Source organism: Mercenaria mercenaria, chromosome 8, assembly GCF_021730395.1.
Source record: "Mercenaria mercenaria strain notata chromosome 8, MADL_Memer_1, whole genome shotgun sequence".
Lineage (NCBI taxonomy): Eukaryota > Metazoa > Mollusca > Bivalvia > Venerida > Veneridae > Mercenaria > Mercenaria mercenaria.
The window spans coordinates 61,377,634-61,393,411 of NC_069368.1; the positions used below are offsets into that span (position 1 = coordinate 61,377,634).

At 32.0% G+C, this 15,778-nt stretch overlaps 1 protein-coding gene and 1 long non-coding RNA gene across 4 annotated transcripts in view; one reads left to right on the forward strand and one right to left on the reverse strand.

Moving 5' to 3' along the window:
* LOC123538523 (uncharacterized) overlaps nt 1-8,634 on the reverse strand; it is a 49,505-nt gene extending 40,871 nt beyond the window's left edge. For all 3 annotated transcript variants that reach the window (XR_008372090.1, XR_008372088.1, XR_008372089.1), the window contains exons 1-2: nt 7,297-8,634; nt 240-620 (exon numbers count right to left, since the gene is read on the reverse strand). This is a non-coding gene — a long non-coding RNA (uncharacterized LOC123538523). The remainder of the gene's footprint in view (nt 1-239; nt 621-7,296) is intronic.
* A 159-nt stretch (nt 8,635-8,793) lies between these two features.
* On the forward strand, nt 8,794-12,971 carry LOC123566252 (uncharacterized). The gene is made up of 2 exons (XM_045360194.2): nt 8,794-8,936; nt 9,085-12,971. Exon 2 carries the CDS (start codon nt 9,118-9,120, stop codon nt 10,720-10,722), a length of 1,605 nt encoding a protein of 534 aa, XP_045216129.2. The 5' UTR covers nt 8,794-8,936; nt 9,085-9,117; the 3' UTR covers nt 10,723-12,971.
* The last annotated feature ends 2,807 nt before the right edge of the window (nt 12,972-15,778 follow it).

Here is a 15,778-nt window from a genome sequence, read left to right on the forward strand (position 1 = left end):
ACGATGTACAAAATTACTAGGCATACGATATACTGGGATATTTCTTGAGGATAATTATATGTTATTAACTTTGTATTGGGAAATATGCACGAGTTCTTCAGCGGAAATATTGCGCGACTTTATGAGCGCAATATTCTTCCGCTGAAGAACGAGAGCACATTTCCCGATGCGAAGATAATAACCTTTTTATTACATACGCGTCTATACGTATAAAAATTATGCAAATATCATAAATATACCTCCCTGTAACATTTTGCAAGCCATTTGATCGGTGAGGATTTTCTTGTTTTGTCCAGCGCTTAGTTGTGTTGGCACAGAATTGACGTTTACTCTGAATTTCATCTTTTCTTTTGCCTTCGTAACAGACGATGTTATCTAGATTGGGTGGGTATATTCAGGTTTTGGAATATTTTAGCCAAAGCGACTGCATCAGCTGTTGCATCATGGCTTTCGAATTGTTCACCAAATAGTTCATTGTAAATATTTCCAAGTGTGATGTCTTTGGTAAAACATTTTTGAATATATCCATGCTGTCGACGACTCCAGCGACGACTTGTATGAAACGTGGAAGTAGACGATGGCGTTCTAGGTTTCTGTATAATAGCGATATGGCCTTATACCTAATAAATAAACAATTATGACAGTTAATTATAACTGTGTAAATAAAAACTGACGGCACCTTAGCTACCTATCCTAATTTTTAGAATGTTACCAGGAACAAACTTTTTTTTTGCCTAACCTTAAAGGTCATATCACGTCATTATTTTTCAGCGTCGAAAAATGTTACTGTAGTTATGGTTTAAAAGTTCTCATAGCCACAAAACGGCACGGTAAAACTTTTTGTGGGCAGCGAAGCGTGACCACAGATTTACCATACCACAAATTTACAGTCAAAATGCTTATCCGAAACTGAAGAACAAGTAGTTCCATGTCCTCTATAAATTTTACGTAATTTAAGTCTGGTTAACTTTCAGAAAGCTTCTGAGATTCAACTTTATCAAAAAATGCACTGCTTAAGTACAAATTTGCCGTGATCTATATTTTATAACAAAAACAACGCGTATGAAAATGAGCATGCTTGCTTTGATCACATGACCAAAACAATTCTTCATCACGTGACCAAAATAAACTATAAATAACCTACGAAAATATAGTATAGTAGGCTACTTCAGCACCATCCGCGTACATCTATAATCGGTATTAAAAGCAAGTTGCGTCTTTTGTGAACGTTTTAAATTAAAACTTAGTTCCTGCTAGAAAAGTTAGTCGAAATTTTATTATCGTAACAACACCAAAAAGCTTGTTTTGGTCACATGATCAGAAAACATATAACTAGCACGGCGTGCGTTCTATTTTCGGATAAAATTGCACCCAAGCATCCGTTGAACTTTGTAGCAAAGAAATGGGTTTATGGAAATATATTGCATGAAATCAACAGAAGAGGTGTGAGCCTATTTATTTTTCATAGAGAAAGATACGATAATTTCATAATATTTACGTAGATAATTTTTATTTGCACGACTTAGGAAAATAATTGCAGCCGTAACGGAGGGGGGCGAAAAATTCGTACCTGTTTTCCGAAAACACGATCGTATATATATGCACTTCAATTTGATTTAATATTACATTCCAGCTGGTGTTTGTGATTGACAAATCATTAAAGAGTATAATTAATTCGAAAGAAACATAATATTTTTAACAAATTCGCCTTTTTAATCGCCGGTAGATTTGCAGTGTTTTCGTCCCCAAATATTCACGTTCTGGCGTACGATTTCTTCTCGGATAATTATACAATAGCGGGATTTGGAAAACTGCAATTAAATAATTTGAGATCATTCAAACAAAGTTGGAAAAATTTCAGTTTTTAATATTTGAATTTGAACAATAAAATTCGTAAAAAGATACTCTGAATGCATAGAATGCAGCCAAGAAGAATAATAGCAGCTAGACTCGGTTTGACTAAGTCTGTTCATGAGAGGTAATGAAAAGTGCCCCTAGCGCCAGCTTAAGCAGAACTTTATTACACATATGTTGAATGGACTCCATGATCCCAAAGGACCAGAAAATATAACAACACTAAAACATGCATATTGGAATGATTATGAGGCATATAAGATTAATCTACAGCTGAAAATTGACTAAATGCAACCCGAAGATCATGATGTGTGCTGATATTGGAGATAGTAGTAGTTGTTTTGGTTGTTTTAAAATTGAATGAAACATTTAATTTCATTGTAAATATTCTTTTATGATTGTTTTTAGTTTAAGAACTATTCTGTAGATTCTTTTGTCTATGTAATTTACGTATAATATATTCATAGCCTGCTTTTACCAAGATGAGATCTCAGTTGGAAAAACAATCATCTGTCAATGTCACAGGGGCCTGAACATGGAAAACCCGTTTCTGATCAATAACTGGAGGACCACTTGACCCAGAATGTTGAAACTTCTTAGGATGATTGGACATGTAGAGTAGATGACCCCTATTGATTTTTGAATCACATGATCAAATGATCAAAAGTTAAGGTCATATGAAAACAGTTTCCAACCAATAACTTTAGAATCATTTGAGATAGAACATTCAATCACGATTATAGGAATTACAAAGTCGATGACCCTTAATGTTCTGGGGTCACTTGACTTAAGGGAAATGTCTTGAATCACTTGACCCAGAATGTTGAAACTTATAGGATGATTGGACATGCAGAGTAGGTGACTCCTGTAGATTTTGGACTCACTCGATCAAAGATCAAGGTCACAGTGGCCTGAACATGGAACACGGTTTACTTGAGAACCATTTGACCCAGAATTTTGTAATTTCATAGGGTGATTGGACATGCCAGGTAGATGATCTCTATTGCAGCAAACATTAGTGTCTCTTTGTCTTTCGCTCCTATCCTCTACTGACTTCTTGCCTAGTACGACAATGCATTTGGGTACTAGGGAGAGACATGGGCATTTTCTAATTTGAAATTTAATTGTCCTCACTCGTAGGAGGAGGGGTATATTGTAAATTTTAATGTTTGATGATGGATGTTGGTCGGTCTGTAGACAAATCAGTTTCCGGATGATAACTGGAGAACGCTTGCGCCTAGGATCATGAGATCGGGAGATATGTCATGACCAGCAAATGACCCCTACTGGTTTTGAGTTCAGTAGGTCAAAGGTCAATATCACAGTGACAATAAAAAAAAATTGCCAGAAAACTAGATTATGCTTTGGTCTAAGATTACATTTGATACGGAAGTCATTTAAGACTGGTAAATGACCCATGATTATTGATTTAGAATCAATACGTTAATTGTCCAGTACGCAGTGACCTAAATAATTTCTGTTTCTTGTCAGTTAAGTTATGCAAGTGTTCTACAAGCTCTTATATAACTAGAATCTCCAAATAACATATAATTATCAATTAGTCGATGACCTTTACTCACATTTACTGTTATTCCCCTTGTTCCGGTAAAAGCTGGGTGTTTCCCATTGATTTGTTTAAAAAACACTTATAATTCAAAAAAGGTTTTGAGGTTAAAGGTCAGTAATTCAAATCCTTCTTTGTTTCATATAAAAAACAACAACTTCAGGTCGTCTTTACGTATCTTTAGAGAACATCACTTTTTCCTACACCTATTTTTCATGAAAGTTCTGTCACAAATTAACGAAAAAATGAAAAGAAAATAGGGGGTTATATAGTTCCTAGTGAAATGCCAATCAGTTGTGGTCTGCTACCCTTGCCATGTGGGGTGTATGAACATGAAACCCGTCTAATTTCATGCAGAATATATTCTAGTAGTGAAAAATGGTGATTAAAGCACTCTTTCTACACGAATTTCTACCGAATTACTGACCTTATTCCTTGAGCAAAATTAACCAAACCTGACAAAAATATTAATAATCACACGAGCTTTGCTCATATATTATTTTATTCCCTTTGACGCAGTAAAAGCAAAGTTTTACCCCTTGATTTTGGTAAAAGAAAGGTTGAAAATGCTTATTAATGAAAAGTAGTTTTACTAGAATCACCAAACTTAAGCTAACTCTTCATGCGCATTACCAAAAGCTATCAACCGCTGCCCACATCAGTCCTCTCAGTGCTTTGATTTACTATGTGTTTACGGGACGTATTAGTGTAAAACATATTTATCAATTTTGGTAAAAAAAATACGGATGGGTATTTTTATTAATGTTGAGCGAAGCTATTTTTTTGTGGAAAGTTTAAGTAAAAGAAAACTCGTTTTTTTTTTGGCTCTCATTTTATTAAGGGAAAATGTAGAGAAATCCCGATTAAATCATCGTCTGGAGATTCATGTCAGCTTTCATTTCATGTATAAGTTATGGATTTACGTAGCCGGTACAATAATTTCAAGGCAGATTTTGTCCCCGTATATCTGACGTCATAAGTGCGCGAAGTGGTCATGTTTGCGATGTCCTGGAAGCGTTAAAATATAAACAGGTCTAAATCAGAAATATCTTTCAGTTTTTGTGGGTACCAGTCAATAACTTGGGCTCTGAAAAACAGTTATAGTGTGGTTCCTTCTTAACTTTCACAGAATGTCTGGCTTCATGATGTTCTCATAGTGTTCTACAAAATGGAAATATCAAACGTAAACTTCGCGAAAGAATGACTGTCGCTGATTGCAATATGATACTTAAATATTCTGGTAGACATCCTTTATTATCATGTTTAACCTCATTATCTGTTCCTTCGTTGATGAAAGTTGCTCAAGAAGCTGACGATAATGTTATACGTTCACACCCATTTTATAAAACTGCGTCTCTGATTCAAAGTTATACACATCATTTTCTCATATTGATTCTGATTCCGATCATAAACGCAACTTTCTAAAATTATTTTTCCTTTATTAGGGAATAGAATTTGTTGATTGAACCGGCCAGTCATATCTTACGGATGATTTGAAAATCATTGATGATTAAAGAATCAGAAACAGTTTCAAAATATAGAATTCCTTCATACGTAATCTTTGAAACTTGTCTCTCTGAAATAACTCGGTCTATTGATGACTATGCTAAGAAATGGTGTCGGAAAAAAATGGAGACCCGAACGTTCTTACAGAATGGAAACAAAATAGATTTAAAATCATTAAAAGCGATTACAATTCTATGAATCAAACCCTTGCTTATTACATCCTAAACTTAAATTTATACTCCGAAATTTAACGAAAGCTATATCTAAGTTACATACGAATTTTGTCTTAACTCCTGCAGACGAAGCTTCAAGTAATATTATTATTCTATGAAGTAGCCCAAAATGTAGTTCCATGTGGTTGATGAAATCTGGTATAATGAGTTATATGAGGAAATGGCAGCTATAGTTTTGGCTTAGTTTTGTTGCTTATTGTATTGAGAAATGATCTAGACCATTTTCCTTGTGAATATCCTGCTTTTAGTGCAATGGAAAAATATCTACATTTGCGTAATTCCTAAACGGTAGTTTAAATGGGAGCATTTTAAGAGGGTGACGATTTTCAGAACACATTATTTTTCTTATTCTTCGTATGTAACATAACATCTCAATAGTTTTATTTTTAATAAGAAGACATGCTATGCTAAATGGCTATGTATGGCTTTTATACCATTGAAATGCTCTAAGTACTGTACTAAAAACGAGGTCTTAAATTTCATTGTTGATATGAAACAAAGACGGATGTGAATCGGAATAGTGTAACCTATAAGTACTTTTTTCTACTCTTTATACTTATTTACCACATGATCTCATAAAAGAAATAATGGAAGCTTTCATTAAGAAAATATTTGCAAGAGGAAATGCTAATTATCTGGCATGTAATGAAACCATCTAGTATTTTCTTTCTAACATTTAATTTAACAAACACACCGTATGTAGTTTTTATCAGAATTGTGAAGCGCTAAAGTTTCTGCTTAACACATTTATTTAAATTGGAAATAAAATTTATAGACAAGTAATTTGTAAACAGATGGGGACCCCCTGCGCCCCATGCATTGGTGATTTATTCGTATACTGTTATGAACGAGATTTCTATGCTCAGTTTGTCCACTGAGACAAAATTTGACATTAGTGAAGCTTTTCATTGAACCTCAATGTACATCGACGATATTTTAGACATGTACAACCTATATTTTTTCAGAAATGGTGAAGCACAATTATGCAAGAGTTGCAGCTTAACAAGGCTAATACCTCAGATAAAGAAGCGCCATTTTTGAACTTAAATTAAACTATTGTGAATAGTAATTTAGAAACAAAAAGATATGATAAAAAAGACGATATCAACTTTGAAATTGTAAACTTCCCCCACCTTGATAGAGATGTTCCTCGAACGACATTAAACGGTGTCTATATTTCACAACTTTTTCGTTTTGAAAGAGCTTGCTCAATAAGGATATTAATGATAGAAATCATCATATCACCAAAAATTTATTACAACAGGGTTACCAATATCATAAACTACGGAAGGCTTTCACTACATTTTACTACAAATGACCAGAACTTTTAAAGAAATACCGGTATTACACAAACCTTGAAACATTTTTAAAACTTGGTATTACACACACGGTATACCATGGATATGTAGTTTATAAAATTCGGAAAATTACACATAATGCTTATTTTAATCAAAATTTAATATTTGTAAAATGTGTAAAAAATATCAAAAGAGGATACAATGCGAAAATCATTAAGCACAGTGCATGTTTCGAGATGGACCCCTCTACAGTTAGCCGCTACGCTTTCCTATATTTTATTGTTTGTGTTCAATGTTTAACTCTCTTTCAAAATCCCACAAATAAGCTTAACATTGACTCTACGCTAGGTCAAACAAAAACAAAATGATTTTACAAGAACTTCAATATTCAATAACATATATTGTTGCAGAGAAGAGCTTTAAGAGCTTACACGGTTAACCTTTCACTAGTGGTCATAAAAGATCCACTATTAATCTTCACTATATCAAAGCAATTAGAAATTAAACAAACTACAATAATTCTCCGTCGTAACACACGTTTTTATTTCCGAATATCATTCGACCTTTTTATCGACAAGAAATTCGTTTCTTTATTATTAACAAACAATATGAAGAGCATCAGAAAAATAGATGTGTTTAGTTACACTTACTCTTATTTAATATTCTCATAGTGCAGTCCTCTAGATACAATCGAACTAGTTCATAAGAAAAACAAAGCAAAATTCTTTTCATGTTTTTGATTTGTCTTTTAAAACATAAATTAGGGAAACTAGCAACAACTGTGCTTTTATTACATTAAAGATTAATGTCTAAACGTTCATTTATTATAACAATACATTACCTTTTTAATGTTATCTTTCTCTGGTGTGTAGTTTCACTAGAGTACGCGTTTTTAAAAATATTAAATCACACTCTTAGACTAGCTCTTAGTCTGATAATGCGATTTATACTACACATTTACTTATAAGTAAATGAAGTTTCATTCTGTAAATTTAATGTATTCTGTCGAATATTTGGCTATATTATTGGCAGTAGGAAGAGTTTACCATATTATGACTATGAAGCGAGTAATTTCTCATTAGTAGAGTAATATACATGGTTTGCAAGTTTTAAAGACTGTAACAAGTTTAGCACGCTCCGAGAATGAATCTGGAAAGTAAACTTTATCTAAAATACAAGTTACTATTATATCTAATGGTTTGTCTAGAACAAAGTACCTTTACATAATATGACTAAAAAGAGATGGCTTTATTTGCGCCCAACTTTTTAACTGCTTTTCTTATCTCATCAAATGTGAGACGTAAATCAATGTCCTCAAATACATTATGTTTGCATTACTATCTAAATATATTCTATTCCGTCATCTGCAAATGCTTAATTCCGAATATGATTGTAAAACCATCGGTATATTATCACCTAAAATCGATTTGTCTGGCGGAACATGTTCCGCAATTCTTAAGCTATTTTATTTCTCAATACATGCACACTTGATGCTGCGAATTTAGAGCGTGACTTTCCTTGTCTAATATTCCTCCTTGCTTCTTTCTACTCCATACCGTTGTTTAGCATTTTGCATACACTTAAAATGTACCTGTTGTAAGATTGTAAAGGCAATATCTCTCCACTACGGATGTATTTGTTGTGGGTCTAGTTTGCGATATATGTGCTCTGTGTTTTTGGGAGATCTATCCTAACATTTTAGTTTGCTATTGTCTGAGTCGAAGTCGAGGATACCAACATATCCAAAGTTTAGTGTCTCTATTCTTGTATGAAACCATGACACGATAACAAAATGAATTGTTTTCAAAGGTGATGATTTTACCGTTCCTGTGCACTTTTTAATTACCATTTTGTTGTTTTTGGAAAAGGTCAAAAAGTTTTAACTTTTCATAACATTTGCGCGTAAAAAGAAATAATAGCACTACCAAAAGCATGAATTCATTTTTTAATATAACTTTTATTTCTCGTTATCACAAGCATGACACTCACCATAATTTTGAATGTCACTTAAAAATTGCGAAAACAAGGCAGCAATTTCGAAAGGGCAGAAACAAAGTCAATAGTGAGTTAGTAGATTTTTGGCTCTGGTGGGGCAGATGACAGGGCGTTTTGGGTTGGTACTTTATTGAGGAAAACATATAACGCATTATATTGCATTTTTAAGCTACAGAAAGATTATTATGAAAAAAAAGACAAGACACAGATTCCACATGCCCTTCTGTTCAGGAATCCATCAATTTACATTCGTTTACATTAAAACACTGATCTGATACTAAGTATTTGTTATTCAGTACTATATTGGATTTAATCAAGATCAAATATTTGTCGTAGGCGTAGACAATCAATGAAAATAATTTTTGAATATATTTATAACGTTTAAAGCAATACATGTATACTTAGATATATACCCTACTACCAAGAAGACAAGTCAAATAAATGCAATATTTTGTCGTGGAGATATCTGCTTTAGCTGGTTTAAATGTAAGTTTTCGTTTTTCATATTCAGGGATATATTAGGTACACTGTTGATTTATTTGAAAAATTTAACGTAATTAAGGTATTTCCAAACAGAAATTTACAACTCAATAAAACATTTTCAATAATTTCGTATATGTTTCTTTTTTTTCAGAACAGTGAATCAATAAGGAAAACGTACTAAACAATGCGAAGACCTTTTCCTCAAACTTTGGCTGCTGCTACCAATGCTGGCATGCACTTAGGTCAACCTGTAAAACTCGCGAGAAGAGCTTGCAGTATATTAAGACAGGTCAGCATGCCTATCGTTAAAAGAGAAACATTTAAATTCAATAAACATAAGTTGTTATTGTTGGGTTTTCTAGCATTTCTAGTATTTGAATTCATGACAAACAACAGCACTAATTCTGAGGACAGGCAAATTACGTCATACTCTACTGCGAAGTTTGTACCGAATCATTTTAACAAAACCTATAGAATTGGTATTTTGATAATGTTTAACTACAAAGAAAACAAAGACACATTATCATTGATGACTGCAAAATTGTTAGAACAAAACATTCAATCTATTTTTAGGACAGTGGAAAATGATTATATTTACACAATCTACGTCGGTGTTACAGAAAGTTTACGACAACATATTTCGTCTAAATACAAGGAATTTTCTGTTATGACATTAAATAATAAATCTTTTTCTGACGGAATCAATTCGCTAGCTGAGAAAGCACTAATTGATCAAAATGATTATTTTGTAGTGTCTAGTTATATCACAGTGTTTAATCTAAATACTTGGACGACGCAGGCTATATATTCATTAAAAGGACATTGTCCATCAGATGTCGGTGCTGCTTTTCAATATTGTTGCAATAAGAACACAACAGCAATGGTTCATAAAACACATTTTACTTTGTTTGATAGCCTATTTCCATCTAAACTGAATATTATTGACTCACTAACATGGCTTCAGAAAATATATTATCCCAAATATCTATCTGCATTACCTGTTAACACAGAATCATTTAATGCTGACCTGTTAAAAAGAGCAATGCATGGTTCGAAAGGCAAATATACAAGTTTTAAAAACAGCTTAAACACTGATAGAACACTTTGTGTAATTTCATATTCGCTATACGGTTCAGATCCTAGATACACGATCGGCGCTTTGGAAAATGCATTTCTCGTAACAAGAGTATACCCAGGATGGCAGATATGGATTTATCATGATAACAGCGTTCCAAAATCAGTTCTGGATACTGTTTGTGATCAGTCTATCATTAAATGCATAGATATGTCATCAAGTATGATCAAAAACAAAAGATCCTGGAGATTTCTTATTGCATCTGAAAGAAACATTTCCCGTTATATCATACGAGATATTGATTCTAGATTAAGTTTTCGCGAGAAAGTGGCAGTCAACGAATGGATATACTCCGGCAAAAAATTACATACAATGCGTGATCACCCTAACCAGAGGTATTTTATAAACGCTGGTATGTGGGGTGGAATGGGGGACACATACCCAAATATGGAAAATGCTCTTTATGAAAACATGTTGAATGAAGAATATACAAGCGATTCCGATTTCCTTAATGCTATAGTTTGGCCGGATATAAAATGTTCTGTCATGCAACATGACTCAGTTTCTTGCCTACGTTTCGGAGGAGTGCCTTTTCCTACTTCTCGTGTTGGATATGAACATGTTGGAAGTGTATACGTTAATGGAAAAATGAGAAAATCTGATGTTATTGCATTAAAAATGTTTAAAGCTCCTAATAAATGCAATACGCGTTAAATTCCAAAGCGATGTAAATGATGTTCAAGTAAACAAGTTAAGCAGAAAAAATGAAAAAAATAGCACGAAAATTAGTTCAGATAAAAGATGCCTAACGTCAGCAACAACATAAAGTGTCCAGGATGTGATTATATTTTATATTACAAATTATTTTGTACATAATCAGATTGCAAAATACTATTTTGAAGACTGCATTGAAAACGCAGCAAAATATTTCTAGAATATAGGACTCTTTGGCAATGACTCCGTAGAATCCTGGTGTCCTATTTTATATTTGTATTCGCAGATCAACTGTCAAAATAGTATATATACCTACTCAAACATATATAGAGAAGTATGACATATCAATACTGATTCTAAATGCTAAAAAGTGAAAATACATGGTTTGAAAATCCTAAGGGTAATAGAGCATCGCTAAAATGTAATTTGATTAATATTTTACATTTTTACAGTGAAAACATTTTTCGGAATTTTATTTAAATTAGTTTCAATGTTTGTGTTTGTCAACTCCTTAACACATTGAAAGATCATAATCTCCCTTCTAAACAGACAATGATCTAAAATATACTTTTTAATTTCCAGTTAAAGAAATAAACAAAAAACATGACGGCAGAGAAAACGCTATTGTCTGCTTCTCACTTACGAGATCAAACGCAAAGAAATTTAAATTTGACTTAGCGCCCTTCTTCGATCCAATTAATAAGACATAAGACCCTAGTAGTTTATTTTCTGGCTTTTTACTATATACCTTATGTCCATAATTTAAACTGATCTAAGACAAGCTTTTATAATTTAATTCAAATAATCGTGACGACCGAAATCATTTTTCGCTTATGGTATTTTCCCGACTGTCTATCTCGAAACAGTATTGCTACTCAATGAATGATTCTTCGATCATACAGTTGCACACACATGTCTGTTATTTATTACATAGCTATCAAAATTATTGAAAACTGAATGAAATATATTTGGATATTTCGCCGTGAAACAAATGAAATATATTTTCAATACCTGATTAAATGAATTATTTGATAATAAGAATTCAACTGTACGCACAGATACTATATTTTTAGGGTTGAGGAATTAGGCACAAGTTTATATTTGGATAAAGTGGACAATGCGAATACAATGCTACGTTCAAACATGTTTAAAAAAGTGTCAATTTTTACAGCCGATGGACTTTCTAGATAGTTATCAGAAATTGCCGTTTTAACTTTGCAACTTAACATTTTCACTATAAAGTATTGTACTGCAACCCTCTTAATCCCCAAAGCAGTCCTTTACGTGTGTTTAACTAAAAGGCATAACCAAGAGGTTCAACCTTAGAGGTGGTAGGTCAGAGCTTGGTCATGAAATGGATTTTTTCAAACCTTTAGCATTTGAACACTTTATCCTTTTAGCACATACTACAAGTTTGCTTTCAACTCATAGTATTTTAGAACTTTGATTTTTTATCATAATTGCCAAACTAAAACGAGGTACTTCAGCATCAGTATAAATGCGATGAACATACTCTGTCTTATATAAGGAAAATATCTACTGCACTTTAATTGTTAAAGAATTGCACTATATATCCATCTGAAATTCATTACAAATACAAGTTTGAAAAAAATGTTATAGCTTCTATCGTTGTTACGCATCCCTATAGATTGAAAAAAATATATACATGACACTGTTTCAAAACCTTCGTTTTGGTTCTGCTTGTTGAAGTACAGCAATGTATATCGAATGCAATTGTAAAGCTAGAAATCATATTGAAAGGAACTCTCAGCTTATCATATTATTTCATTTAAAACGGATTTTATTACAAAATATCATAAACATCAATGAACTATATTTTTGTATATAAAAATGCAATGTATGTTTCTGTTCCTTCCAAAATCTCAAATCAACAAATGCACTTGTTTATTAAAAAAATTAAAATAATGCGTTGATTGAGGAACATATGTAACAAAAAAAAAAAAAAACAACAACAATGATAATAACTACTTTAGAAAAAAATAGACATTCACAATTGTAAAATAACGGAGTAAACGAATTCCTATTATTACAGGTTTACACACGCGAATTTTCCCGACACCGAGTCGTTGTTATTAAAATATTCATAACATATTCAGGCAGCAAATTTTTGCGACACCAATGTCGTGTTCTTGATGCGGAATATATCATGCCGCGTTAGAAATATCGATTTTTCGGATATGAAATAAGAAATAAGAAATGCTTGTGTGTGTGTCTATATATATATATATATATATATATATATATATATATATATATATATATATATATATATATATATATATATATATATATATATATATATAATAATAGCAACCACATAGTTCATTTGTTTCGTCTTGACATTTTATTTTGATATACTGAACTGATTGTTTATATTTCATTAATTCCTTCGGAGATGGTAATTCAAGTGGATCAAAATATATATTATCGACATAACACACCGAATACCCAATAGAGTTATCTAAATTTATTATTCTACCTTACTGCTGCTGACCGTGACATTTCGATAAAGCATATTGCTTTCCGAAAATTTTAGTTTCATGCAAATTGTTTCTACTTAATGCATCCTTAAAGAATTAAAGTTTTAACTGATTAACCAATTGTTCAATTTCAAAGTTAAAAAAGGAACTCGGCACTACGTTCTTTGCTATAAATCAAGTTGTATACGCTGGCCGGTCAGTTACAACTCAACGATAATGTAATCAAAGGTATTCCAAAACTAACAACCCAATAAAACAGCCATTCTATTTTGTTTTTTTTGTAAATTTTACATTTGCTGTTTAAATGAAAGTCTTTAATTAATGTTTTTGACTAGGTGATAGATTTGTTGCTACATTCTGTTTTTATTGTTTGGGGATGATACCATTCCCTGCCCCCCAAAAAATTGTAGACTCGGTAAACCACTTAATGCCCCGCGATGAGAAGACAATATTTTGGAGCACCTTTTGCTCTTACTTGTTAGACTGCTTTACCGAACAAACCAGCAATAGCACTAAGAGAACCTCTGCTTTGACCTTTAAGTGTGCTTTTGCGATTTTTAATGCATCTGTTAAATTAGCTTTATATTCAATTTACCTCATATTTATTATATCTTTATTTTTTTTGTTTAGTGGATATCGGTCATGGACATAAACCCCCTTCAAGCCGCCGCAGTTTAAAAAATTACAAGTTCGTTTCTGATAGTATTTCATTGAATTTTTGTAAATACATAACAATTGTATAGAAACAAAAATTACTGTTGGTGGAAAATTCAATGTTAATGTTATATGCCTAGGATCCCAAACGTCTTTTTTTAAAAAGAAAAATGAAAACAGGGATGTGTGCCTATTTTGTTTTGTGTCTTTGCCTATTTTGTTTTGTGTCTTTTATTTTTTGTACTTGCAAACTTTAAGGAGATATGAACAAGGCATAATACCAAACTAGTATTTCCAAATAATTATCTGATTCTAGTATGATCTAGATTTGCAAATGCAAGAAATCTGATCTTTAGGGATCAAAGCATCTGTTTATATTGTGCTTTACATCTTGAAAAGTATACAGGTCTCAGTAGTAAAGAGGATTTGAATAGAGGGAAATGAGATTTTTTTTTTAAAAACAACCGTAAATTTCAATGGAGCATTCGGACACATTTTTGTAGATTTTGGCCAAAGTTCACGATTTGGGGTATTTTGTACTAAATTTATTACCTCCCTTTATGTTATTCAGTTAGGGGAAAAAAGCCTAACTAAGAAATCCCATACTCTACAGAAGTAAAACGTTAAACGCTGAAAATTAAAATATATAATTGCATCAATTGTAACCTATAATTCAGCATGTTTTAAGCTGCAAATGCCTGTTTATTGTTTTAGAAAAACAGTTTGCAGTTTAAATGTTACTCAATATGTCAAAATTGAAATGGATTTGAAATAAAGAATGAAATCCCCCTATGCCCATTCTCATTACTCTTAACCTAACAGTTCAGGACACAAGATTAATTAGGTGCACCTTATTTAAATTAAATTGACATAAATTCTGTTCAAGTGTGACTATAAAATGCACTAAGAGTTTATGTTAAAAAATAAATATTTGACCTTTCAAAATTTTAAATAGCCTTATAGAAAAAAAGAACTTCTTCATGATAAAGAGAGCTTTTGCCCTTAAAGTGGTCAATATAATGCTGAAACTTATTGAATCCTATATATGTCAAACTGTAAGAACAGTAAGAAGCATTTAAATGTGCTTCACATAAAATAAGTGTTCTGATTCGCATTATTGAATTTAAGGATGTACGAGCCTTTTTTTTCAGGATATCCGCCATTTGGAAAAATGTTTCTTCAAATATTGCTTTCCAACAGAAGTTTGGCCGAAAATTAATGCTAACTCATTAAAGTATGGCTAATAAAGTACCATTTAAGCATTTGCGGAAAAGAAAATTCACCTTTATTTTTGGCTGGTATGTGCATAAAATTGACATAAGTTTTACAACGGGGCAGGGGTAGGTAATTTCAAATATCTATGAAAGTAGATCAGGTTTGGTTTTGATATTCTCCTGACTGATATATATAATGATAAGCTATAATTGAAATAAACATTTTCAAGGTATCACTTTATTTTATCTAGAAAATATAAATTAAATAAACAAAGAGCACAAAATATCAAAATTCACCAGTTTTTGACAGTTTTTTCTTAATAAATCTCTAAGATGCACGGTGACCCCTACTTGTTTCTTTCCATACCTTGGATAAATGACTTCCTATAACGCAGCCTTTACTATACTATTCATTCAGCAGTAGCGGTACTGTCTAAAAAAATAAAATATTCTAGTTGATTTTGAATTGTCTTTAGAAGTTTAGATTTTTTTTCATATATTTACTACTGTATACAAATTATCATAATCATAAACATTTTGTCTTAGTTTGTTTAGAAACGAGTTGATAAATTACTGAACCTGCATTATTGGTTAAAGCAATTTGATAAACATCATCATAATTATTACCATCGGCAAGATAATTTACTTTAAATTTTTTAGATTTACATCTCTCTATTTATGACAATA